Consider the following 26,868-nt stretch of genomic DNA (forward strand, 5'->3'; position numbering starts at 1 on the left):
TTGCCTGAACAAAGTACCGCAGTGATGCCATTGAAAAGGCAAGAGCCCCTACTGCTGATGAAACCATTTTTGTCAACCTAATTTCATTAGCTATACTTAAGATAAGAGGATTAATTATCTAGCAGCTATATTGTTTAGTCCTCTTGATCCCTTGTTATTTTCATATTGAGTAATCCTTTGTCAGCACCATTTTTTATTACAAGAATGTCTCTTGATGAAAGCTATATCCACGTTTGATGCTATTTCAGCTTCATTTATCTTTTTTAGACCTGGATATAGCATCCTATTGAAGAATATCACAAGCTCAAACTGAGAGACATTCTATAAAACCACTAGGCTGTATGCTACAAAAATGCTAATGTCATGAAAGACTAAGAAAGACTAAAAAAAAAAAAAAAAAAAAAAAGACTAAGAAAGACTAGAGAAGTATTCCAAATCAAAGGAAGATGAAAAGATATGACAACTAAATACAATATGTGGTCCTGGACTGATAAATAAATAAACAAATAAATGCTATAATGGACATTATTTGGACAATTAAAGAAACTGGAATATAAACTGTAGAGCAGATAAAACTGTAGAGCATTGATAAAATTAAAGTATTTTACCAATGCTAAATTTCCTAAGTTTGAGAATTATACTGTATTTATGTAGGAGAATATTCTTTTTCTTAGAAATACACTAAATTTTTCAGGGGGGAGGAAACATGACATACACAACCCAGCCTCAAATAGTTGAAAAAGTATAAATGTGTGTGTGTGTGTGTGTGTGTGTGTGTAGAGAAAGAGAGAGGAGAGATACAGCAAATATAGCAAAATGTCAAAAAAGGTAAATCTAAAAGATATATAAGAGTCCTTTGCTCTAGTCTTGCAACTTTTCTGTAAGTTTAAAATTAATTTTTATTTTTATTTTTTAAAGATTTTTTATGTATTTATTGAGACACACAGAGGCAGAGACACAGGCAGAGGCAGAAGCAGGCACCACGCAGAGAGCCCGACGTGGGACTTGATCTCGGGTCTCCACGGATCAGGCCCTGGGCTGCAGGCGGCGCTAAACCGCTGTGCCACGGGGGCTGCCCTAAAATTAATTTTTTTTAAAAGGGAGAGGCAGGCCTCTCAGTGGCTCAGTCAGTTGAGTAGCCAACTGGTTATTTTAGCTCAGGTCATGATCTCATGGGTCCTGAGATTGAGTCCGTATCAGCCTCCTGGCTCAGTAGGGAGTCTACTTGAGATTCTCTCTCCCTCTCCTTCTGCCCCTTCTGTTCATGCACGTGCACGTGCTCTCTCTCTCGCTCTCTCTCTCAAATAAATGAATAAAAATCTTAAAAACAAATAAAAATTTAAAAATAAAAAAGCTGGGAAAAACCCACCTAATAAGATATATATCAATTTACATTCCAAACTTCTTCTAGAAAGCACTTGGATATATGTATCAAAATCCTTAAAAATGTGCATTGCCTCCAAACCAGCAATTCTACTTTAGGCATTTTTTGCTAGTAATCAAGGTAAGAGTCATTTATGTGTATGAGACCTTATCCTCTCATTATTTTAATAGCTACATATTTTTTTAAAGATTTATTTATTTGAGGAGGGAGGAGCAGAGGGAGAGAGGGAATTATCAAGCAGACTCCCTGCTGAGTGCAGACCCCCCCCCCCATGTGGGGTTCGATCCCAGGACCCTGAGAGATCATTACATAAACCGAAATCAAGAGTTGGCCGCTTAACTGACTGAGCCACCCAGGTACCCCAATAGCTAAAATTTTTAAACACTAAATATTCATAGTTTTGTTCTGGCTAAATAAATTATAGAATTCCATGCTGCCATTAAAAAGCTTGCTATACTTTTCTGCCCCTGGACGCCGCCGAGTAAGCATCGTTAAAGTCTCCCCTCCCACCGCCGTCATGTCTAAGTCAGAGTCTCCCAAAGAGCCCGAGCAGCTGCGGAAGCTCTTCATCGGAGGTTTGAGCTTCGAAACGACCGATGAGAGTCTGAGGAGCCATTTTGAGCAACGGGGGACGCTTACGGACTGTGTGGTAATGAGAGACCCCAACACCAAGCGCTCCAGAGGCTTTGGGTTCGTCACGTCCGCCACCGTGGAGCAGGTGGACGCGGCCATGAACGCCCGGCCGCACAAGGTGGACGGAAGAGTCGTGGAACCAAAGAGGGCTGTCTCCCGAGAGGATTCTCAAAGACCCGGTGCCCACTTAACTGTGAAAAAGATTTTTGTCGGTGGCATTAAAGAAGACACTGAAGAACATCATCTAAGAGATTATTTTGAACAGTATGGGAAAATTGAAGTGATTGAGATCATGACTGACCGAGGCAGTGGCAAAAAGAGAGGTTTTGCTTTTGTGACCTTTGACGACCACGACTCTGTAGACAAGATTGTCATTCAAAAATACCATACTGTGAATGGCCACAACTGTGAAGTAAGGAAAGCCCTATCAAAGCAAGAGATGGCTAGTGCTTCATCCAGCCAAAGAGGCCGAAGTGGTTCTGGAAACTTTGGTGGTGGTCGTGGAGGTGGTTTTGGTGGGAATGACAACTTTGGTCGTGGAGGGAACTTCAGTGGTCGAGGTGGCTTCGGTGGCAGTCGAGGTGGTGGTGGATACGGTGGCAGTGGGGATGGCTATAACGGATTTGGTAACGACGGAAGCAACTTTGGAGGTGGCGGAAGCTATAACGATTTTGGCAATTACAACAATCAATCCTCAAATTTTGGACCCATGAAAGGAGGAAATTTTGGAGGCAGAAGCTCTGGCCCCTATGGTGGTGGAGGCCAATACTTTGCCAAACCACGAAACCAAGGTGGCTATGGCGGTTCCAGCAGCAGCAGCAGCTATGGCAGTGGCAGAAGGTTTTAATTACTGCCAGGAAACAAAGCTTAGCAGGAGAGGAGAGCCAGAGAAGTGACAGGGAAGCTACAGGTTACAACAGATTTGTGAACTCAGCCAAGCACAGTGGTGGCAGGGCCTAGCTGCTACAAAGAAGACATGTTTTAGACAATACTCATGTGTATGGGCAAAAAACTCGAGGACTGTATTTGTGACTAATTGTATAACAGGTTATTTTAGTTTCTGTTCTGTGGAAAGTGTAAAGCATTCCAACAAAGGGTTTTAATGTAGATTTTTTTTTTTGCACCCATGCTGTTGATTGCTAAATGTAATAGTCTGATCATGACGCTGAATAAATGTGTCTTTTTTTAAAAAAAAAAAAAAAAAAAAAAAAAAAAAAGCTTGCTATAGTATAAATTTATTGTCAAAGAAAACACTGGGCAATATATTGTTATGTTAAAGAAAAAGTAACAAAACAACATCTATATTTCTACCCTTATTTAAAATTTATATCTTTACAAAGAACTAAATCTTAGTAACACATATATCCAAATTTTAACAATGGTTCCTCTTATGTACTGAGATTACAGAGATTTATGTTTCATTTTAAATTTGTACTTTTCTGTTGGCCGTTGCCTTAGGTTATGGTCCAGGGGTCCTGGGATCGAGCCCCATATCAAGCTCCCTGCTCAGTGAGGAGTCTGCTTGTCCCTCTCCCTCTGCCACTCCCCACATTGTGCTTACTCTCTCTCTCAACAAATAAATACAATCCTTAAAAAATAAAAATGAAAAAAAAAATTGTGCTTTTTTTTTTTTTACTTTTCAAAATCTTTGAATTCCATATATATTACATTGGTAATTAGAAAAATTTTTATCTCCATTATACTCTATGATATGGAAATTCATACAGTGGTTTCATGCTTCACATTTTTAAAAAATATTTATTTATTTATTTATTTATTTATTTATTTATGAGAGAGAGAGAGAGAGAGAGAGAGGCAGAGACACAGGAGGAAGGAGAAACAGGCTCCATGCCAGGAGCCCGATGTGGGACTCGATCCAGGGACCCCAGGATCGCAACCTGGGCCAAAGGCAGGTGCCAAACTGCTAAGCCACCCAGGGATCCCCCTGCTTCACACATTTAATGATGTAGTGTTGGGTTTAGGGGAAAAAGTATTAAATTAATGCTCATTTCACAAAGTAATAAATATTCAACAAATTTGTATCAAGTTTATTTGTATAAAAAAGACGCCATGAGTTCAGATTCAAGGAGTAAGTAAGTACACTCTACTATGTCTTTTCCACTGATCCAACTAGAAAACCTAGATAGAATGTGTAGAATAGTCTGAGTACTATGAAAAGTAAATAATAGCAGGAATTAGGGAAGAACAGAAATCAGTACCAGAGAACTGAGTTGAGTCTGCCATCGCTTGCCCCTCCCAGCCCCTACTATTGTATCCCATGCAGCCTAGTCTCAACACAGCAAAACCAGGAGGGACACATCTATGTGGACAAAGATAGCTCTAAAGGTCCTCTAGTTTCAGCTGATGAAAAGGGAGAGAGCTCTCTTAATAATGACAAGTTGCAACAAGCACCTAAAACTCTGAAAGAGGGAAAAACACGCTATCTGATTGGATGATATGTGATCCTAATAGAGTAAAGCAAACCACTATTGCCCCCCACCCCTCTCTTGCCAGCAATTGATTCTGGATAGCTCAGAGAAAGTATGCAGCAGAGTAAGATAAATAAAGCCCTGCTTCCTGGTGAGAAGACCACAGCAGAGCCTAGGCAACTGAAAAATACTGAAGAGATCACAGAAGAGGAAGATTTTGGAAAAGTGACCCCCCAAAAGTGTGTCTGAACTCTTGAGCTCACCCCTGAGCTGCATATGCATGGATCTGATCCTAGCATGTCAAAAGCATGCCAAAATCTTTGACAACTAAAGTAAATAACAGTCTTCATACTGGTCACATGCAGGACAAATCCAAACTGCACTGCAAAGACTTTGAAAATGGAAATGGCCTAGAAACTATAACCCACAGGGGCACCTGGCTGGCTCAGCTGGTAGAGCATGCAACTCTGGATCTTGGAGCTGAGTTCAAATCCCACTTTGGATGTAGAGCTTACTTAAATAAAATAAAAATATAAACTAAATTAAATTAAACATTAAAAAAAGAGAGAGAAACTATAACCCATAGAAGACTAGATAGAACTTGTGTTTGAACAAAACTGGGTTAATTGCCCACTAAAACAAAAATATCAACATACTCTATATAGTTGAAATAAGACACAAAGTTTCAATGTTACATTCAAAATGTAGAGGATACAAACTAAACTTACTTGACATATAAAGAATCATGAAGGGTAGCCGGGGTGGCTCAGCGGTTTAGCTCCGCCTTCGCCCGGGTCGTGATCCTGGAGACCTGGGATCGAGTCCGGCGTCAGGCTCCCTGCATGAAGCCTGCTTCTCCCTCTGCCTGTGTCTCTGCCTCTCTCTCTCTCTCTCTCTCTCTTTCTGTGTGTCTCTCATGAGTAAATAAATAAAATCTTAAAAAAAGAATCATGAAAATATCAATTTACATAGGAAATGACAATGAATATATGCCAAAACTGAGATTATACAGATGTTGGAGTTATCTGACAAAGACTCTAAAGCAGCTATTGTTAAAAAGTTTGCCAACAAACTTGAATGGAAAGGCAGAAACTACCAGCAAAGAAATAAAAGATATAAACATGTGTCAAATAAAAATTTGGGGAGGAAGATTTGGGAAGAAGGCAATGAAATTGAGGAGATGTTGGTCAAAGGGCACAAACTTGCAATTTGAAGCTGAATAAGTTCTGGGGGTCTAATACATAGTACTGTGGTTGTAGTTAACAATTTTGTGCCATATACTTGCTAAAAGATTAGATCTTAAATGCTCTCACCACAAAGAAAAAAAAGATAATTATGTTGCATAATGGAGCTGTTAGCTAATGCTATAGTGATAATCGTATTGCAATATATACCCACTATGAAATCAACACATTATACACCTTAAACTTACACAATATGTCACTTATATCTCAATAAAAAAGAAAAAAAAAGATGAAGAGGATACTTTTAGCAGGTTCTCTTGAAAAGCTATCATTTCCCAGTCACCCTCATAATCAGAGAGCAAAAGCCCCAAAATTCAAATGTAAAAGAGTTATAATTTATTTCAAGAATGAGAATTAAGGCTCCTGATAACATATAATGAAATTTGAAGTAAAACTGAAACATTCCCCCCCAAAGTTTAAACTGCCCTAATGAAATACCTATATTTAAACATGTCAGAAGAGAGATTTAAACTTTCAGAAGAGGGGCACCCAGGTGGCTCAATGGTTGAGTGTCTGCCTTAGGCTCAGGGCGTGATCAAGTCCTGCGTCAGGTTCCCTGCATGGGGCCTGCTTCTCCCTCTGCCCAAGTTTCTGCCTCTCTGTGTGTGTCTCGTGAATAAATAAATAAAATCTTTAAAAAAATAAACTTTCGGAAGAAACATGTCTGAGTATACATTTCAGAAGAGGTGAAAATTTACAGAAATCAGGGGAAGCTTGGGGTAAATTATTTAGTATTTGATATTTCACTTTAGCACGTACTTTGCCATAGCTAACACCAGCTACGGCTGGCAGACAATTATGCATCCGCCCAACTTGGGTAGTGGAAATGGGTCATAAGACATAAGGAAAAAGAGAAACTGGCATTTCAAACCTAGTTACTGAAAGAAAAAAACTATATATACTAGAAGATAGTACCATCCTTTAAACAAATTAGGTAAAATGTTAAAAAATTTTTGAAAACTGAAAATACAATAACTAAACAAACGAAAATACATTACAGTACATGGGCCATGAACAGTACCAAAAGGACTAACATTCACATCATTGGGTTTTAGAAAAAGAAGATAAAAACTGCACTACTATATACAATTTACCAAATTTGGCAAAAGACAAGAACCTACAGATTCAACAAGATGAGCAAACCCTAAACAGGAAAATAGAAATGAATATGGGGATCCCTGGGTGGCGCAGCAGTTTAGCGCCTGTCTTTGGCCCAGGGCGCGATCCTGGAGACCGGGGATCGAATCCCACGTCAGGTTCCCGGTGCATGGAGCCTGCTTCTCCCTCTGCCTGTGTCTCTGCCTCTCTCTCCCTCTCTCTCTGTGACTATCATAAATAATAAATTTAAAAAATTAAAAAAAGAAATGAATATGAATTCAAATACATTACAATCTAATTGTTGAAAACTAAAGACAATCTTGAAAATAGTCAGAGACTAATAATAATGCATTGCTAACAGATAAACAAAGATTCAAACGACTCTGGAGGCAGAAGGAAGTATAAGATTTTTAAAGTGCCAGGAAGAAAAAAAAAAGAAAACAGATGTGTCAACTCAGAATTCTGTATCAAGTGAAAACATCCTTCAGGAATAGAGATGAAACACAGACTTACTCAGATAAAGGAAACTAAAAGAATTTGTTGCACAAAAAAACAAAAAAACAAAACAAAACAAAAAAAAGCTCTGAAAATTTCTTTCTTTCCTTTCTTTCTTTTTCTTTCTTTCGTTTTAGAGATAAAAAATGAGCTTGTGTGAGGGAGGGGGTGGCAGAGGGACAGGGAGAGAGAATATTAAGCAGGCTCCATGCCCAGGGCAGAGCAGACACAGGACTCAATCCCACCACCCTGAGATCATGACCTGAGCTGAAATCTTAAATCAGATGCTTAAGCAAGTGAGCCATCAAGAAGGCATCTCTGTTCTAAAAAATTTCTGAAGGAAGTTCAGACATAAGGAAAATAATATCAAATGGGAACTGGGAACATCAGAAATAAAGGAAAAATAACATAAGTGTAAATAGAATATATTATTACTTTCTTCTTAATTTTTTTAAAATATGTCTGGTGGAAGCACCTGAGTGGCACAGTTAGTTAAGCATCTGCTTTTGGCTCAGTTCATGATCTCAGGGTCCTGGGATTGAGCCCCATGTTGGGCTCTCTGCTCAGTGGGGAGCCTACTTCTCCCTTTTCTTCTGCCCTTCTCTGCCAGTCAGAGATGCTGACTGAGTTACTCTCTCAAATAAATAAATAAATAAATAAATAAATAAATAAATAAATAAATAAAATATTTAAAAATAATTATAGGGCAGCCCGGGTGGCTCAGCGGTTTGGTGCCACCTTCAGCCCAAGGTGTGATCCTGGAGACCCAGGATTGAGTCCCATGTCAGGCTCCCTGCATAAAGCTTGCTTCTCCCTTTGCCTGTGTCTCTGCCTCTCTCTCTCTCTCTCTCTCTCTGTCTCTCATGAATAAAAAAATTAAAAATCTTTTAAAAAACAAAGTAATTATAAAACATGTTTGGGGGGCATCTGGGTGGCTCAAGTGGTTGAGTGTCTGCCTTTGGCTCAGGGCATGATCCTGGAGTCCCAGGATCCAGTCCCTCATTGGGCTCTCTGCATGGAGCCCTCTTCTCTCTCTGCCTATGTCTCTGCCTATATCTCTGCCTCTCTCTCTGTGTCTCTCATAAATAAATAAAATCTTTAAAAACTAACTAAATAAATAAATACATATTTGGTGGTTGAAAGCAATAATTAAAACATTGTCTTAATGAGTTTTCAATATATATAGATGTAATATATGAGATAACCATAACATAAAAGAGGAAAGGTAAAAGAATGTAAATGGTGAGTCCATTTGCAATGATAAAATACTGATTCTAAGGAAACTGAAAAATATATACATCATAGTCTCTGGAGCAACTACTCTATAGAACTGTACAAAAAGATATAGCTAAAAATGCAATCAGTAAATTAAAATGGAATACCAAAAACTTCTCATTTTTCAAATGATAGTAGGAAAGGGATGAGAGTTGAATAAAAAACAAAGAAAATAAACAGAAAACAAATAATAAACTGATAAAGAGTTGAAATTTAAATATCAATAATCATATGACTCTAAGTGCTACCAACATATCAACTAAAAGATACAGACTGTCATAATGGATTTAAAAACATGACCCAGGGACATCTGAGTGGCTCAGTGATTGAGTGTCTGCCTTTGGCTCAAGGCATGATCCGGGAGTCCCAGGATGGAGTCCCACATGGGGCTTCCAGCATGGAGCCTGCTTCTCCCTCTCCTGTATCTCTCTCTGCCTTCTTGTGTCTCTTATGAATAAATAAATAAAATCTTTTTTTAAAAAAATGACTCAACTTGATGGGATGAGCACTGGGTGTTATATGTTGGCAAATTGAATTTAAATTTTAAAAATGTGGGCAGCCCGGGTGGCGCAGCGGTTTAGCGCCGCCTTCAGTCCAGGGCCTGATCCTGCAGACCCACAGAGTCCCACATTGGGCTCCCTGCATGGAGCCTGCTTCTCCCTCTGCCTGCGTCTCTGCCTCTCTCTTTCTCTTTCTCTCTCTCTCATGAATAAATAAATAAAATCTTTTTAAAAAATTTTTAATGTAATAAATAAGTAAATAAATAAGCATGACCCAACTATACACTGTCTATTGGAAAGTCATTTCAAATATAATGATACAGGTATGTTAAAATTTAAAGGGTGGAAAAAATGTAAATACTAATACTAAAGGAAGCTGAAATAGCTATATTCATGTCAAAACTAGACTTCAGAACAAAGAAAATTACCAAGTGGGTACATTAGTTACCTCTTGCTTTGTACCAAATTGCTTCCAAAATTATTGGCTTAAAACAATACACATTTATTAACCCACAATTTCTGTTGGTCGGGAATCTCAGTATGGATTAGCTAAATTCTGTGCTTTAGGGTCTCTCACAAGGCTGTTGCAAAAGGCAACTAGGGCTGTGATCTCACTTGAAGCTTTTTTTTTTTTTTTAAGATTTTATTTATTTATTCATGAGAGACAGAGAGAGAGAGAGAGAGAGAGGCAGAGACATAGGCAGAGGGACAAGCAGGCTCCATGCCGGGAGTCCGATGCAGGACTCAATCCTGGGACTCCAGGATCATGCCCTGGGCCAAAGGCAGGTGCTAAACCACTGAGCCACCCAGGGATCCCCTCACTTGAAGCATTAACCAAAGAAGGACCTGCTTCCGAACTCACTCATGATGTTGTTGGCAGGATTCCCTTGTTCCCAGGCCTCAGTTCCTCACTGGCTGTCTGCCAGAGGCCAGACACTCTCAACTCCTTGCCATATGGGCCTTTCCATAAGGGTGCTCACAAAAATGCATCACAAAACAAAAACAAAAAACCCAGAGAGAAAGTGCAAGCAAGAAAAAGTACCAATATTTTATAAAACTAATCTTGGGGGCAGCCCAGGTGGCTCAGCGGTTTAGAGCCACCTTCAGCCCAGGGTGTGATCCTGGAGACCCAGGATCGAGTCTCATGTCAGGCTCCCTGCATGGAGCCTGCTTCTCCCTCTGCCTGTGTCTCTGCCTCTCTCTCTCTCTCTCTGTGCCTCTCATGAATAAATAAAATCTTTAAAAAACAAAAAAAACTAATCTTGGAAGTGATGGCCCATCATTTCTGCCATACTCTGTTCATTAGAAGTGAATCACAGGTCCAGCCAATATTCAAAGGGGAGGGAATTATATAAGTGTGCCAGCAACAGGAGGTGGGAATCATTAGGAGCCGTTTCAGGTGTTGGGCCCCACTGAGGAACATTACATAGTCATAAAAGACTCAATTCAATAAGAAGACATGACAACCCAAAGTGTGGGTATACCTAACAACAGAGCTTCAAAATATATGAAGTAAAAAATGACAAAACTGAAAGGAAAAAATAGAAAAATAAACAACTATAGTTGGAAATGTCACCATTCCTATCTTATTAATTGATAGAACCAGTAAACAGTTGTTCAGCAAGGATACTGAAGAACTGAACACTATTAAACTGGATTTAATTGATGTTTATAGAATACTCTAGCCATCAACAGCAGAGTACTTTCATGTGTAAGTGAAACATCCATCAAGACATAAGATTTGTGATCAAACAAATTTGTGTGCATGTGTGTGATAAAATAAATCTTAATAAAATTTCCCCCACACCTTCCCTGCTCCTAAATCTTAATAAATGTGAAGGAGTTCGAATCATTCAAAGTATGTTCTCTAACCATAATGGAATTAAACTTGAAATTGGTAACAGAAAACAGAAAATTCTCTAAACACTTGTATATTAAACAAGATACTTTTTTTTTAAGATTTTATTTAGTTATTCATAAGAGACACACAGAGAGAGAGAGGCAGAGACACAGGCAGAGGGAAAAGTAGGCTCCATGCAGGGGGGCCTGACGCGGGACTTGATCCCGGGTCTCCAAGATCACACCCTGGGCTGAAGGTGGCACTAAAAACCACTAGGCCACCCGGGCTGCCCTAAACAACATAGTTCTAAATAATTCATGTATCAAAGAAGAAATCTCAAGTTAAGATTTTAATTTGAATGAAAATGAAATTTGAATGAAACTGGAAAGTATTTTAAAATAAATGAAAATGAAAATATATGACAAAATTTGCAGAATGCAAATTGCAGAGGCAGCCTGGGTGTCAGTGGTTTAGTGCTGCTTTTGGCCCAGAGCATGATCCTGGAGACCCGGGATCGAGTCCTACATCAGGCTCCCTGGATGGAGCCTGCTTCTCCCTCTGCCTGTGTCTCTGCCTCTCTCTCTCTCTCTGTGTCTGTCATGAATAAATAAATAAAATCTTTAAAAAAAAAAAAAGAAAGAAAGAAAGAAAGACCTGAAATTCTTAAAAAAAAAAAAAAAAGAAAAAGAACAAAATAATTTCGAACCAATCAGAAGAAAAGGAAAAATAAGAGCAGAAAGAAAATTGAAAACCGAAAAATACAGATAATATAACCAAAAGGTAGTTCTTTGAAAAAATTTTAAAAAACTGATAAACATATCAAGATTGAAAAAGAAAAAACACAGGAATTACCAATCTCAGAAATGAAAGAGGATTACCACTATAGAATGGAGGTTTTTACACTATTTTTGGCATTTCTAGTGCAACGGCAGTATGGAAAAAGTATGAGTTTTGGAGTTGACACACATGGTTACAAATCCTAGTGCTTTTGTTAACCAGCTGTGATATACAGCCAATTACTTAACTTTCTAGGTCTCAATTTTCTTTTATGTAAAATGGACATGTAACATTTTTTAAGGATTTACATATTTATTTTGAAGAGAAAGACAGAGAGAGTGCATGAGCAGGGGCAGAAGGCGCAGAGGGAGAGACAGACTCTCAAGTAGACTCTGCGCTGAATCCCACCACCCTGAGCTGAAACCAGGAGTCGGATGCTTAACTGACTGAGCCACCCAGGTGCCCCAGGTATTATAATATTTTAACTCAAAGACCAAAAGATGAGGTTTAAATAAAATTAAAGTAGATAAAGAGCCTGGAACAACAGAATGTACTCAACAACTGATACTTTTCTACTCACTCTTTCCTAGTAGGAATGATATTTCTCAATAAAGAAACAGAGGGAATTTATTTCCTCGCTTTTATTACCAATTATAAAAATTCATTATTAGATAATTTTAATGTTTAAAGGCTTCCTGTACCACCTTGCCATGCTGATCAAAAGCTCTACTTTGCATATCAATATATCTATCCAGCATCTCTGTCTCTGTCTCTATCTCTATATATATATAACTAAGATTAAAATCAAATGGGAAACCAAATTTAATGCTACTATTAATCATTTTGTTTGGTAATTTAAAAATTTCAAATCCGGGGATCCCTGGGTGGCGCAGCAGTTTGGCACCTGCCTTTGGCCCAGGGCGCGATCCTGGAGACCCGGGATCGAATCCCACATCGGGCTCCCGGTGCATGGAGCCCGCTTCTCCCTCTGCCTGTGTCTCTGCCTCTCTCTCTCTCTCTCTCTCTCTCTCTCTGTGACTATCATAAATAAATAAAAATTTAAAAAATAAAAATAAAAAATAAAAAATTCAAATCCTGTGTCCATGAGGGAACTGATAACCATGGGATTAATGTGTCCAAAAATGGGACGCCTGGGTGGCTCTGCAGTTGAGCATCTATCTACCTTCAGCTCACGTCATAATCCTGCGGTCCAGAGATCGAGTCCCACATTGCGCTCCCTGTGTGGAGCCTGCTACTCCCTCTGCCTTTGTCTCTGTTTCTCTCTCTGTGTGTCTCTCATGAATAAATAAATAAAATCTAAAAAAAGTGTCCAATATGCGTAATTTTACAAAACCCACACTAGGTGGCAGATATTAGACAGGATTTTCTGGCTCATAAATGAATTAGGGTTTTTCTACAATTCTGCAGCCTAGCCAGTTGAACAGAATTCTGATTTCCTCTTTGTAGGTGATAATTAAGATGAAAGTTGAGGTATTTGGAAACTTCCTTGCCAGGTAACCAAATTAGAAGAGGCAAGTATCTATGAAGATTTTGGTAGGGGGAGAAAAGGAACAAATACATACCAATCACTGAAATTCAGCCAGATCCATTCTGCAGAATTTTTTATTTTCTTAAAAAAAAAAGGTATATACTATATTTTATCATTGAAATTTGGGAGAGAGGATATATTAATTAGGAATCTTTTAAAAACTCTTTCTAAATCATTTTTATGCTTTCACCCAGGGATCCCTGCTTTCAATCAATTTTTTAATGCAACTGTCTCGTATCTTTTCATTTTTTTCTTCCTTTTATTTTAACCATGTTTTCAATAAGTCTTTCACAAGAACACAGTGTGTACAAAGAACTTTGTGTAAATGGCGGGTGAGGGAGGTGGATGTAGGGGAGTGGGGAATGGGTCATGCATTCGAGAGCAACCCTTTCTTCTTAAGGACACCGTAGTCTTAAGGGGAAAATAAGACTACAGAAATACCATGTTGCAGGTAGAAAATGAAATATGTGAAGTTTTAACAGATGTAAAAGAGAGGATTATCTCATTCCAGGATGAGTAGTGAAAAGGGAAGGAAGTGACATATATTAAGGAATAACTATATGGCAGGTAATGACCTAAGTGGTTTACACACATAATTTAATTTCATATCACCTTTACTATGTTAGATACCCCTTTATTGAGAGCAGTAACTGAGTCTTAGGGGAGATAAATAAACTTGGCAAGTTTCCTGATAGGAAGCAGAAAAATCCAGGAGTGAACCCAGGTCTATTTGCCTCTAAAACTGAAGGTGAGAGTGCTGTTTTTATTTTTGAAAATGACTTAGGGTGTTTTTAAGAAACAGAAGCATTGTGTGTGTTCATTGTGAGATAGAAGAATTGTAATACACTGGGAAGGCAGGAAGGAGACATCCAGGCACAGCAGGGACAGACACATGGAGGCGAGAGAATTGCAGCAACCAGGCTGACTGCAATGGGGCTGCCTGTACATTGATCCTAGGTTCTCAGGCTCATAAACACTTCCTAAGAGAGGGCAACAAAAGAGCAGCAGTGAAATCTACAGAAGGGTGAAACCTGTGTCAGTACAGCTGAAGAATATTTCTAGAATCTCACCAGTGACCTTGGTGTACCAGCTTCCCCTGCTGCTTCTGCATCACAATACATCCACCAAAGTCACTGAGGTAAACATACCAAGCCCTCAGAATGCTGATACCAACGTGTATCATTTCTTTTCAACCCATAGTTTTTAGCTCTTGCGGTAGGCCTGCTCCAAACAATAAGTGCCAACATGAATCAAATGGAGGCCATGCCTCATACTTATGCCTTAACTTAGGCCTCCCTTGAATTCCCTATCAGATTATGAGCTCCTCTGGGGTTCCTCTGTAGTTTCTAATAGAACAGACTGGTTAAAATAACAGACCTGATGTCAGACAGACCTGGGTTCACATCCCAGTTCTACTCCTTGTGAACTGTGGAAACTTGATCATACAGCCCTTCCATGAGCCTCAGTTTTCTTCTCTATAGAATAGCAGCTTGTGATGATTTAATAGGACAGGGCCAGTTAAAAAAAATAAATAAAAAATAAAAAATAAAAAATAAAAAAAGGACAGGGCCAGTTGAGTGCTTAGCACAGTGCCTGAAACCTAGTAAGTGCTCAATAAATAGTAGCCAGCAACTGGAGAATGATAAACTAGGGAAGAAGTAAGATTCAAAACCCTAGCCTCGCCACTGTGTCTTAAAAATGGAGTTTTATAGATGAACAACAACACTGGACTAATCACTGTCTCCATAAACTTTTCTGTGGCTCATTACTACATGAGCCACAGCCTTAGGCTGCCTGCTCCTAATACTACCAGGATCAGCCCTCACATGTCTGGGATGTGTTTAGTGCTCTCTTCAGTGTGACCTCTGACTAGTGCCCAATCCCAAAGACCTTGAATTTCCACAACCCTCAAATGGTCTTCTTCCAACTGATTTGGTTGACAGAGATGAATGTTGATGGTAAAAGGGGGACCATGTGTCCTGAATGAGCAAGTAGTCATGAAGCTATTGGTAAGAAAACTCGTTAGCTAGATTTTACAGGGAGCAAAATAAGTCTGGCCACACTGAAATAGTAACATAATGTGAACCTGGGCCTTAACTGAATACTTTGATCTTTGGTCCATAGATAAAACTTAGAAATACATTGCCCTGAATTGCAGATCCAAGAATAGCTTGATCATGAGGACTAGGGCAGAGTGAGGAAAGGGAAGAATGGTAGGTGACAAGGTCAGAGAGGCAAGGTCAGGAGTGGCCCCTTGCTTATGGACTGTGGGGGTAGAAGTGGTTCCTTTGAAGCACCAACTTTAGACAGCAAAGTCCTCCCACCCTATAGACTTTTCCTTCTGCCTAAACTCTGTGGATGTTAGACTCTTACATAAGAACAAGGGGCAGGTGGCTGCAACACTGTGAGTTACAATTTCCATTTGAAAAAACTTAAACTATAAAATGATATACATAGACATTGTCCAATCTGGTTGTTTCCTCTGAACTCTATAGTCTTGTTACATATACCCTGTTCCTACTCTAGCTTCACCAATCAATTCCCTCACCTCTATTACTAGTTCCTTGTGTGTGCTCACAGAATTTTAATTAATATACAAATACATACATTTGGGAACTATAGAATGGTTGCTACATCTACTTTTCTTTTGACAAGGAAAAACTTTTTAAATTGAAAAGTCAGTTCAGAGGTTTGGCGCCTGCCTTTGGCCCAGGGCACGATCCTGGAGACCTGGGATGGAATCCCACATCGGGCTCCCGGTGCATGGAGCCTGCTTCTCCCTCTGCCTGTGTCTCTGCCTCTCTCTCTCTCTCTCTCTCTCTCTCTTTGCGTGACTATCATATATAAAAATAAAAATAAATTAAAAAGTCAGTTCATTTGGGGCACCTGACTGGCTCAGTCAGAAGAACATACGACTGACTCTTGATCTCAGGGTCATGAGTTTGAGCCCCATGATGGGTGTAGAGATTATTTAAATAAATAACACTTAAAAAATTCATTTGTGTACCAAATGAATGTACCAAATGAATAACCTTTCAAAAGGTTAATATTTTTCTTCATTATCAATTTACAAAGTTAGAAATTCACTTCAAAGAAATACGGAAATAGCAAACAAAGAAATAAGGAAATAGCAAACAAATTACCTTGAAAGTCACAATCACTTCTGCACTGCATCCTAGAAAAAGGGGACAAGTCAGGTTCCACTCACTTTCATGAGTTTCATCAAATACCTATTCAAAGATGGAGAGAAAAGGCAAATTTCAAAAAAATAGTGTATGTTATTATTATTATTTCTAAAGATTGCACAGGGAGGAGAAGAGGGAGAGAAAGAAAAGCTCCAGCACACTCCCTACTGAGCTCAGATCCCGATGAGGGATCCTGAGATCATGACCTGAACCAAAATCAAGAGTCTGACAGGTAACTGGCTGTACCACTCAGGCCCCAACAGTGTATGTTATTAAAGAAGGCATTTGTAATCTCCTTCCAAGAGAATCAAGTGAGGCCTGTGTTTTCTTAACTAAACCTAGGAAATGGAATCAATCTATCCTCCACTTAGAAGCTGCTCACTGGTTAATGAATGAAAAAACAAGACTTAAGAACAACAATAAAACAGCACACACACTGCCAAAAAAGAAAAATTAAACACTAAGATGTCCCAGATTATTCTCCAGACAGGAACTGGTGAGCAGCTTCAAAACTTGGGGCCTAGAATTAGTCTGTTGAAAAGTCATCATGAGCATGCCTTACTTTTAAACACAAAAAATTTTTGTAACAATAAAAACCAAAACTAAATCTGATCACTTTTTTGACATAATTACTCAATCTAACTAGTGTTTAAACTGAGATGGGAGGCGGAAAGAAGCCATACATATAGGCCTTGGACCTTTTCTCACACAAGTGCATATAAGTGGGTACAGAGCATTTGTCATGATTGCTGTCAAGCAAGGCTGAGAGATTTAGCTGGTAAAGAAACAATGAACCCTTTTTAGATGAGGCAGTTTATTTCTTACACAGACAGCAATAGTAAGACCAGCTAAGGTGCCAGCTCCCTATGTCCCTTGCCCCACCAGACACCACCAAAACAAAAGAGGTCAGATAACAACGCAACATAAGCAATGGGGAGCTCTGTTTCTGAGGATCCAATTTCATACACAGCAGTTTGGAGTATTATAGCATCCATCTGTACCTTAAAGTAAGGGGAAGAGGAGAATTTTGAGGCAGAAACCCTTATGCCTTACTAGAACCTGGAAGGCAATGAGAAATTGTCTCATTGCCTCCAGGGAAGATAAAGAGGTAGGTAAAAAATGGCTGTGTTCCTCACAAGCCTGCCATTCTTCTTATTCTTTGACAGATTCTAAGAGGATGACGGGGACTTTACTAAAATTTAACTGAAGTGAGAGTAAGCCTTGTCTGTGGCCTTGTGTATATGGATATTTGAAAGGACACTTGGACAGAGCGGTTTCCATACAATTCTACCCCCTATCCTTTCACATCACCAACCAAGAACTCTACAATATAGGCCACCCCGTCAGATATCCTAACAGGCCATGTAGATTCAACAAAGAGTTAAATATAAAGTAGGTACAATAGTATGTAAATAGGAGGAGACTAATGGAAATCATGAAGTAGTCCAGGAAGCTGATCTTGTTCTGTTGTCTTGAGGACAGGTCGTTACCTCCTGAGGTCAGCAGCTACTCGGAGGTGTCCGAAAGTTCTCAGATTAAGATTCCCCATTGGCCATTGGTCAAGTTGAGGGTGGCAGTGACAGTCAGCATTGAATTGGCCAGATACTCTGTAGACTAGAACTGAGGGAGTCTGTCCCTCGCCAACCCTAACCCTCCCTTGCAGCCATGATAGTTGCTCAGTATTAGTCCCCACAGCAATAATGTCACCCAGTGCTCCCCACATCCTACTCACACTACACGCCCAGGTTCATTTCTAGGTAGCTCATCAGTTTCTTCGTTGTCCACCATTTAACACCTTAGAGTATCTCCCATCTTCTGGTCCAGATTAGGTGCACTTTAGAGTTTTCATGTCATATCCATGATCATTATCATCATCCAATAACATCCCAAATCCTGCAAGCTTAGCTTGGCAGCAAAAGAAAACAGACACTAAGTAAGACTCTTCCATCCCCTGGCTCTTCTTTGCTATTCACAAATCCTAGTACCCCAGTTCTCCAGGAGGCATACATAGAAGGGAAAAAAAGAAGAGAGGGTTAATTACATAGTCCATTTGCCAAGACCAGTGCCACAGATTATGTGTCCATGAGTTCCACTGGCTACTTGAGTGTGTCGTTTAGCAGTTTGAGCTTGGGTGCTAGGCTTCCTTGGTCTTGGGTGTTAGAATCACTGGAGTTTATTTTTAGGCCCAGCCCTCACTTGTAGATGGATTGTCATGCCCCGTGTGACAGTGTATCCAGGTGGCTATAATCCCTACTTGAGAAGTTCAGGTCAAATCAGTTTGTTGATTCCATGTATGTTTATCCTCCAGCAGTCCTTTTCCATAGGCGTCCACATAGGTTATGAACAGAGGGTATGGGTCTTGTGCAATTTTCTGCATAATGTATGGTCCCACAAAGCCTGAGACCTGATCATCCAATTACATCATGTCCGAGACTACACTGCTAGCCTACTGACTAATGTCATGACTCAATGAAAACATATCATTTGGGAGGCATTCTTAGAGCAAGCACCACAACTCACACCTGTCTGTGCCCAGTGAGCAGAGTTCCCTTTGTCATGCATAGTTTTCATTAGAGCTGTGCAGCTACAACATCATAGTTCAATCCTGTGTAGGTAGGTAGGGGAACCCAAAACCACCCACCACTAGGAGAACAGAAAACACTCAACATGTGGTTAGTTGTACTCACAGCTAAGCTTTATTACAGTGCAAGAATACAAAACAAAGTCAGCAAATGGAAAAGGCACAATGGGCTGAAGTCTAGAAGAAACCATGCACAAGTTTCCAAGGGTCTTCTCCCAGTACAGTCACACAGGACATGCTTATTTCCCACATCAACCAGCTGGGACAACATCTGTGAAATGTTGTCTAGCAGGGAAGCTCATTAGAGACTCTGTGCCCAAGGTTTTTATCAGGGGCTGGTCACGTAGGCACCCTGCCTCCCATGTAACAAAATTCCAGACTCCAGGAGGAAAGCAGGTATATAGCATAAACCAGACTGGTTGCACAGTTTAGGAACAGTGAGTCACTCTTATCAGCCCTGCAAATGGTGGGAACCCTTCCAAAACACAGTTTTCAGACACCTAGCCAAAGGCCAACCTTGTAAGCAGGACTTTCTAAGAATAAGAAGGCTTTTTGCCAAGGCACCTTTAGAGCAAAACTATTATCAGTAGGCCCTTAAAAGCAACCTGCAATATTGATCTCAATTATGCCCTAAATTTAGAGGTCCTTTATTTAACCAGTGAAAACAAATCCCATTAACTATACAGATCTGAGAAAGCCAAATGGTTTCATCCTTAAGTTTGTTTTAATTTTTTTTTTAACTTGGACCAAGGCATCAATTCAGGCATAGCCAATAAATTAAAGCTGACCTGAAAGCCTTCCAGGGCTGAGTCAATTTTATGATAGGTAAGGGCACACAAACAAGAAACACAATTCTAGAGGATGCATGTGGTATGCATGGAAACAAAGAATTTTCAACTCTTGGGGTATGCTAAGCAGACATACCAGGCAGGACAGATCAACAGAGCTCCCAACATGGCCTTCCACTGTGGGGCCTCCCACTCTAGGTTCTCAGTCTAGTCCAAATCATGCAGTTCAGTCCATGGTTTCAGAGGGACTACCTGAGGCAGCCAGTTACAGTTTTATGTGTCTATAACATCAGTTCAACCTGAACATTGGCAGGTATTTTGCAGGAAAGTGCTGGTATTGGGATCACCCCCCTGCCATCTCATGGTCGGTGCTGGTCAAGTTTGAAGCTAGGATCCACAAGAAGTTAGAATTCAAAGGGCTCACAGCTTGAAAAGGCACACAGTGAGTTTTTCCTTAGGAAGACGGCAAAGAATTAGAAACGACAAATACCCACCATTTGCTTCAACGTGGATGGAACTGGAGGGTATTATGCTGAGTGAAATAAGTCAATCGGAGAAGGACAAACAGTGTATGTTCTCATTCATTTGGGGAATATAAATAATAGTGAAAGGGAATATAAAGGAAGGGAAAAGAAATGTTGGGAAATATCAGGAAGGGAGACAGAACATAAAGACTCCTAACTCGGGGAAACGAACTAGGGGTGGTGGAAGGGGAGGAGAGTGGGTGTTGGAGGGGAATGGGTGACGGGCACTGAGGTGGACATTTGACGGGATGAGCACCGGGTGTTTTTCTGTATGTTGGTAAATTGAACACCAATAAAAATTAATTAAAAAAAAAAAAAAAGGAAGACGGCAAAGCTTGCAGGAACATTGCTGAAAAACAGACATAAAAACATTATGCCCTTCCCCCACCCCACACCCCAGGTCCTGGGATTTTTTTTTCTTCCATTATTACAAACTATGTGTGTCCTTTTCAGCAATAATAACTTTTTTTTCAATCATCCCCTATTCTCATCTAGACTTTCATTTGGAAGGGCTGCATGCAAGAGACACAAAAGCATTTTCACAAAATTATTTTTATATGATTTAACTAAAAAGAACCAGAAAGACATCATATTCAGACTTGTCCAGAATAAAATTTTGAATTAAAAAAATTCTTTTTCATGAGTTTATAAAACCTCCCATCCTTTCTTTGTCCTGATCATTTATCTAAGGAGAAGCCTAGAAAACATCAATCCCTTTCTAGGGACAGCTGCATTTAATAAATGAACTGCCTTACGAAGGTGTATGTACCAAAAGAAAGGTGAGGAATGCAGAGTCAGGCTATCAGATCACTGTTGCAAAATGTAACTAATCTGTAAAGCCAAAACAAGTTAACAGCAGTGAAATAGGCCTGAGACGCAGTGCGGGGTTTCATCTGTCAGTCTTGAGTACGGGGTCACACTCCCTGTGATGTGCCCTTCTCCCAATTTGCAGCTTTTGTAGTAATTGTAAATTAAGACCACAGTCCAGTCTCAGTGTCAGATTTATGCTGCTAATGCAGGAGTTCAATTTCAGATCGTCCCATCAGAAATAAGACATTTTCTCTGGGTGTTTATGACCCAGATGGTCCACCCAGCATCCAAGATGTGTCTGCGATTTAGTCCACAGAGTGATGTCCTGAATCGGCAACTGTCCCAGAGCCTGGGTTTTGTTTTTAAGCAGAGCAACTTTGTCAGATTCTACTTTGGCAAAGCTGGCCTGAGGTTGAAATAGCTCAAGCCAGAAGTATCAGGTTTCAGGTTGGAGTCAGTAAATAGCATCCCAAAAGAGCCAATAGCAAAGCTGAGATGCTGTAAGGCCAAACTGCTATGTTCCAAGTCAGACAAGCAAGCCTTTCTTAGACCCTTATTATTATATCAGGCTTAGAATCCAAACAGAACCACTCAAAAATATGCATTATCAGGGACGCCTGGGTGGCTCAGCAGTTGAGCGTCTGCCTTTGGTTCAGGGTGTGATCCCAGTTTGGGGATCAAGTCCCACATTGGGCTGCCTGTGAGGAGCCTGCTTCTCTGCCTATGTCTCTGCCTCTCTCTCTCTCTCTCTCTCTCTCTCATGAATAAATAAACGAAACCTTTAAAAAATGCATATCACTTTGGAAAATCATCAGCCTTTACAAATCAGACATCTGATGTGACAAAAGCTCATTAGCATCTACAATCTGCTTTGTAAAAGAGTGCCTCTCTTTTCATGTTGTTTCCTTTTATCCAGAGGTTCCAATAGGCAAAAAATAAAGTAAATATCTTCAGTTACAGGAATTTTAGTTTTAAATACTCAAAAATTTTTAATTTCAACCCACCCACCAGTGACCAAAAGCAATTATCTATGTGTCCCACTAACTTTTTCTTTGCAGCTTTCCCTGATTGGGATGATCCTTCTAGCACTTATGAAATTATAAGCATAACATTGTACATCGATTTTTATACTCCATCAGATGCAACAGCCACAAAACACATAGCTACGTTTAAAAAGATCTGCCCTCGGGATCCCTGGGTGGCGCAGCGGTTTGGCGCCTGCCTTTGGCCCAGGGCGCGATCCTGGAGACCCGGGATCGAATCCCACGTCGGGCTCCCGGTGCATGGAGCCTGCTTCTCCCTCTGCCTGTGTCTCTGCCTCTCTCTATCTCTCTGTGACTATCATAAATAAATAAAAATTTAAAAAAAAAAAAAAAAAAAAAAAAAAAAAAAGATCTGCCCTCTCATGCTTCTAAATGGAATTTTTTCAACCCTCTACCAGTGAACTTTTACAGGATTAGCATTACCAGCTACTGAGGAAGAATCGGCTGGAATGGGTGGGGGTTATGGCTAACAAATACTGATAGCAACTAAACTGAAGAAATAGCTGGAGTGTTTTTTTTTCCCCTTTCCCCCCCTCTGATTTGCTTTACTCCAACCCTAAGAACTGATCTAACATTTTCCCCTCCCACTTGGAGGAAATACCAATATAAACTTTTAATATTTGGGGTCCTCTTAGGCTCACCTTTGGAAATTTCCTCCTCCCACCTGGAGGAGGGACCAAAAAAGGGTATCATCAGGTTGTACCTATTCCCCTTCACTTTAGTTGTAGCATAGCCAAAAAAACACACAGCAAACTGGATCTAAAGGGGAGGATTAACCTGGATTATCCGTGTGGACCCTAAATGTAATCACAAGCAATTACAAGTATCCTTACATAAAGAGGCCAGAGGGAGATTTGACTAGAAGAGGGAGTAGGAGATAGGATGATGGAAGCCAGAGGTTAGAATGTGAGGAAGGGGTCATGAGCCAAGGAATGAGGAGACTCTCCAAAAACTGGAAAAGGCAAGGAAACAGATCCTTCATTAGAGCCTCTGGAGGGAGGGCAACTCCACCAACACTTGATTTCAGCCTACTGAAATCCATTTCTGACTTCTGGGTTTCAGAGCCATAAGCCAACAAATTTGTGTTGTTTGAAGCCACTAAATTGGGGTTACTTATTATAGCAGGAATAGGAAGCTTACTTCTTTCCTAGATACACTATTTCCATTTTATAATGCATCCTTGCTAGGCAATGTTCACTTTGTTGGTGTTTTCATTTTTAACTCATTCCAAAATGGGCACGTCGGAATATAATAACATCTGCTATGGCTTATTACCTTCTCAGTGTCTACCAGCACTCAATAACATGCCAGTAACTGCCCCTCAAATGGAGTATACCAGGCAGCAATGTCAAGCCACTGCTGTGTCCAAACCCTGAGTGGGCACTGCAGGCCAGTGCCACCGCCTAGTCTATGTAACTGTCAATCACTTAGAGCTCACATGGCAAATTAGAACAAAGCAGCCCAAGCTGAAGGGCAGTCTGTACATTCTGCGGGATAGTTTCCTCATGTATCCTCTTTCTACTAGCTCCTTAATCAGTATAGCGATGTCCTCACCCCCCTCCTCCCTTCACCTGGCATCCTATCCTGCTCTACTAGTGTACTAGCATCTCATACCTAGGCTGAAAGATCCAGGGGTGCTCCTGCTTATATATTTGTCCCACTAGTGCCATTCTATTTGTGGCATTTCCCCAATGGGAATATTCCTTACTTCAAGAGAAGTATTACACGTACACATCTGTTCCCACTGTATAATCCAGAAGTTATCAGTTAGAACCACTCGGGTGTGTGAACTGTTCACTGAATAAGATATTACATAGGCAAGTTTCAAAGGCCATAACGATATGAATTCTTTTACCAAATAGGCAGGTCAACTACTAGCAGGACTTACAAATTTGACAGGACATGGCAGCTTCACAGAATCATACAGTTCTTTACTTTGTGAGAAGCATTTTTTCTTTGACTGCTAGAAGGCACTGTGGTAAATTCACCCCCACAGGCCCCAAATATTACGGTAAGGGGGTCCAGAATTTTGTAAGGGTTTATTACTCACACATGCTGGCAAGCATCTGCTAACAGAACGCAGAAACTTTTGATTTGTCAACCAACAGACACATTATATACACAGTCGAAACTTTGGATATCAGAACATTTTTCTCCCTAACCATTTATATGCATCCATACTATGAGAGAGTAACATATCATTTAAATTATATTTTCACAATGGTACAGTGAATTGGCTGAGAGCACTCACTTATTAGCTTTTTCATCTTTTTTAAGTTTCATCCAAACCCTATCAGCTGAATTCAGATACTTTTTAGAGAAATAGAAACCAAAGAGTTAAACACAGGCACTTCAGGGGTTATTACAGCTGCCCAAAGACAATGTCATCTCTTCAGAGAGTTCAGGTCAGAACTTTCTGAGAGCAGAAGAGATCAGGGTAAGAGGGAGGGAGATGAAGGTGCACGAGGAAGCAAACACAGTAAACACAGGTTTGTACTTACTTTCAGATTTAAGTGGCTGTCCACTCAGTTTCAACAAATGAACAATTAAGGCACTATTCAGACACCTCTCTGAGCCTCCAAATACTCACTAACCGGAAACATATACTATCATATCCTGGAGAGTCTACTCCTATGACTTCACCCAACACACAACAGTTTATAGACAAGTATGACAAGAGCAGGGAAGAGGCTCATCTTCCCCTCTTGTCCATCACTTAGACAATAGTATACATTCCAGGGAGCCTTAGTTTTATTTTTTTTAAATTTTTATTTATTTATGATAGTCACAGAGAGAGAGAGAGAGAGGCAGAGACATAGGCAGAGGGAGAAGCAGGCTCCATGCACCGGGAGCCCCACGTGGGATTCGATCCCGGGTCTCCAGGATCGCGCCCTGGGCCAAAGGCAGGCGCCAAACCGCTGCGCCACCCAGGGATCCCTCCAGGGAGCCTTAGGATAGCCCTTACCCTGACCCAAGTAGCTCCTTCTTTCAAAGACTTCCTAACCTTAGCAGCCCCAGGTTGGATGCCAAAAGTGTCAAGTAAGGCTGACAGAGTAACAAACGGTATAAGGTCATTAGGGAACCAACATGGAGCAGCTCCCCCTGCAACTTCAAAAATAGATTTTATTTTTAAAAATATTTATTTGGGCAGCCCTGGTGGGGAATGGTTTAGCGCCACCTTCAGCCCAGGGTGTGATCCTGGAGACCCGGGATCCAGCCCGTCAGGCGCCTGCTTCTGCCTCTGCCTATGTTTCTGCCTCTCTCTTTTTCTCTGTGTCTCTCATGAATAAATAAAAAAACTTAAAAAAAATAAAATAATCTATTTAAGTAATCTCTACACCCAACGTGGGGCTCAAACTCACAGCCCTAAGATTAAGAGTCACACGCTCATCCAACTGAGCCAGGCAGGCCCCGCAAAATTGAAATTCGAATTTATATGTTAATCTTAAATTTTAATTTGATTTATATGTTGCTTTTAGTCTGATGATAATGGTGCAGAAAGTGCTGGGAGGTACTTTCAGAGCAGTACTCACCTGCAGCTATTTCTCGGTTCTAGGGGCTACAAGGCAGCCAACAGTGCTTTGTCAAATACGTCCTTCACGTTTTTCTGTGTGAATGCAGAACACTTCACACATTCCACAGCCTTCAGGTCACAGACCAGCGCTTCAGCGGTCTGCGCAGTGAGCGGTTTCTAAGTGTCTTTGGCAAGCTTCCCAATATTGTTCCAGTTCCAACAATGGAGAACTATCGTAGGTACCCACTTTTCTTTTGCATTTTCGAAAGATAGGACTGCTAAATAATAAACTATATTCTCCTGGAAATATATGTTTGTGAATAGATGAGAGGTTATTCTGTCAAATTTTCTTGCCCTGCAGGATCCAAGAGTCCAAGAGTCCATGGCTCTCATCAATCACAAGTGTGACTGCACAGCTGTCAAAAACCACTGAAGATACAGACACTTTCATAGGGTATCAAGATTTATCTTACCATCTGCACCAACCCTCACTACACAATTGTCTACACTGCTCAAATATTTTTTAAGCCACCTGAAATATTCCAAATTTAATTTTGAACTCAGCTTCTCCACTAAACTTTAAGAACCTAGGTGTGTGTGTATGTGTGTGTGTGTGTGTGTGTTTTAATCAGCCTAAAGCGTGCCTCGTGGAAAAGGAGATGGAAGGAGGATTTCAGCTCGGGGAGCTGTCCTAGCGGCGGAGGTGGGCCACACTAAGCGCCACGCAACACCGCAGGAGGGTAATGGCCAGCTGGAAGCTCCGGCCTGCAGCCGGGTCCCAGGGGTGGAGGGCGCTGGGGGGCCGCCTCTGTGCGGACGCCCCCAGACTCTGGGAAGGTCGTCGGCTTCAGAAACTGTCCTGAGGCCTCCTCCACGCCCGCACCCCACCCACCCCAGCAGCGATTCTCTGGAAGGCCCGGCCGAGACTCGGGCTGAAATGGCGACTGGCCACCGTGCGGGCACTGCAGGTGCCAACGGCCAGGCCGCGGCCAGCTTCGGAAGCATCCCCCGCGGCGGCGTCCTCCGCGCGGCCGGCGGCCTGCGGTGGGCCGAGGACGGGGGCCGCACGGCCGGACGCGCCACCGCAGCGGCGAGCGCCCGGCCCAGGTCCTCGGGCCACGTGAGCCTCCGCGGCCTACAGGATTCCGGGCACGTCCTCGGTCCAACGCCGCCGTGTCCGCGCTCCACGGAGCCCAGCG

The 26,868-nt window shown here is 41.0% G+C and overlaps 1 protein-coding gene across 1 annotated transcript; it reads left to right on the forward strand.

Annotated features, from left to right (window-relative positions):
• Positions 1–1,841: 1,841 nt before the first annotated feature.
• Positions 1,842–2,864, forward strand: LOC121495721 (heterogeneous nuclear ribonucleoprotein A1-like). Its single transcript, XM_041763590.1, has one exon. The coding sequence runs from the start codon at positions 1,902–1,904 to the stop codon at positions 2,862–2,864; it is 963 nt and encodes a 320-aa protein (XP_041619524.1). The 5' UTR covers positions 1,842–1,901.
• Positions 2,865–26,868: the final 24,004 nt, after the last annotated feature.

This window comes from Vulpes lagopus, chromosome 7, assembly GCF_018345385.1.
Source record: "Vulpes lagopus strain Blue_001 chromosome 7, ASM1834538v1, whole genome shotgun sequence".
NCBI lineage: Eukaryota > Metazoa > Chordata > Mammalia > Carnivora > Canidae > Vulpes > Vulpes lagopus.

Bases quoted from the DNA above. Each gene is read 5' to 3' on its own strand.
- LOC121495721 (XM_041763590.1), top strand. From the start codon at position 1,902: ATGTCTAAGTCAGAGTCTCCCAAAGAGCCCGAGCAGCTGCGGAAGCTC.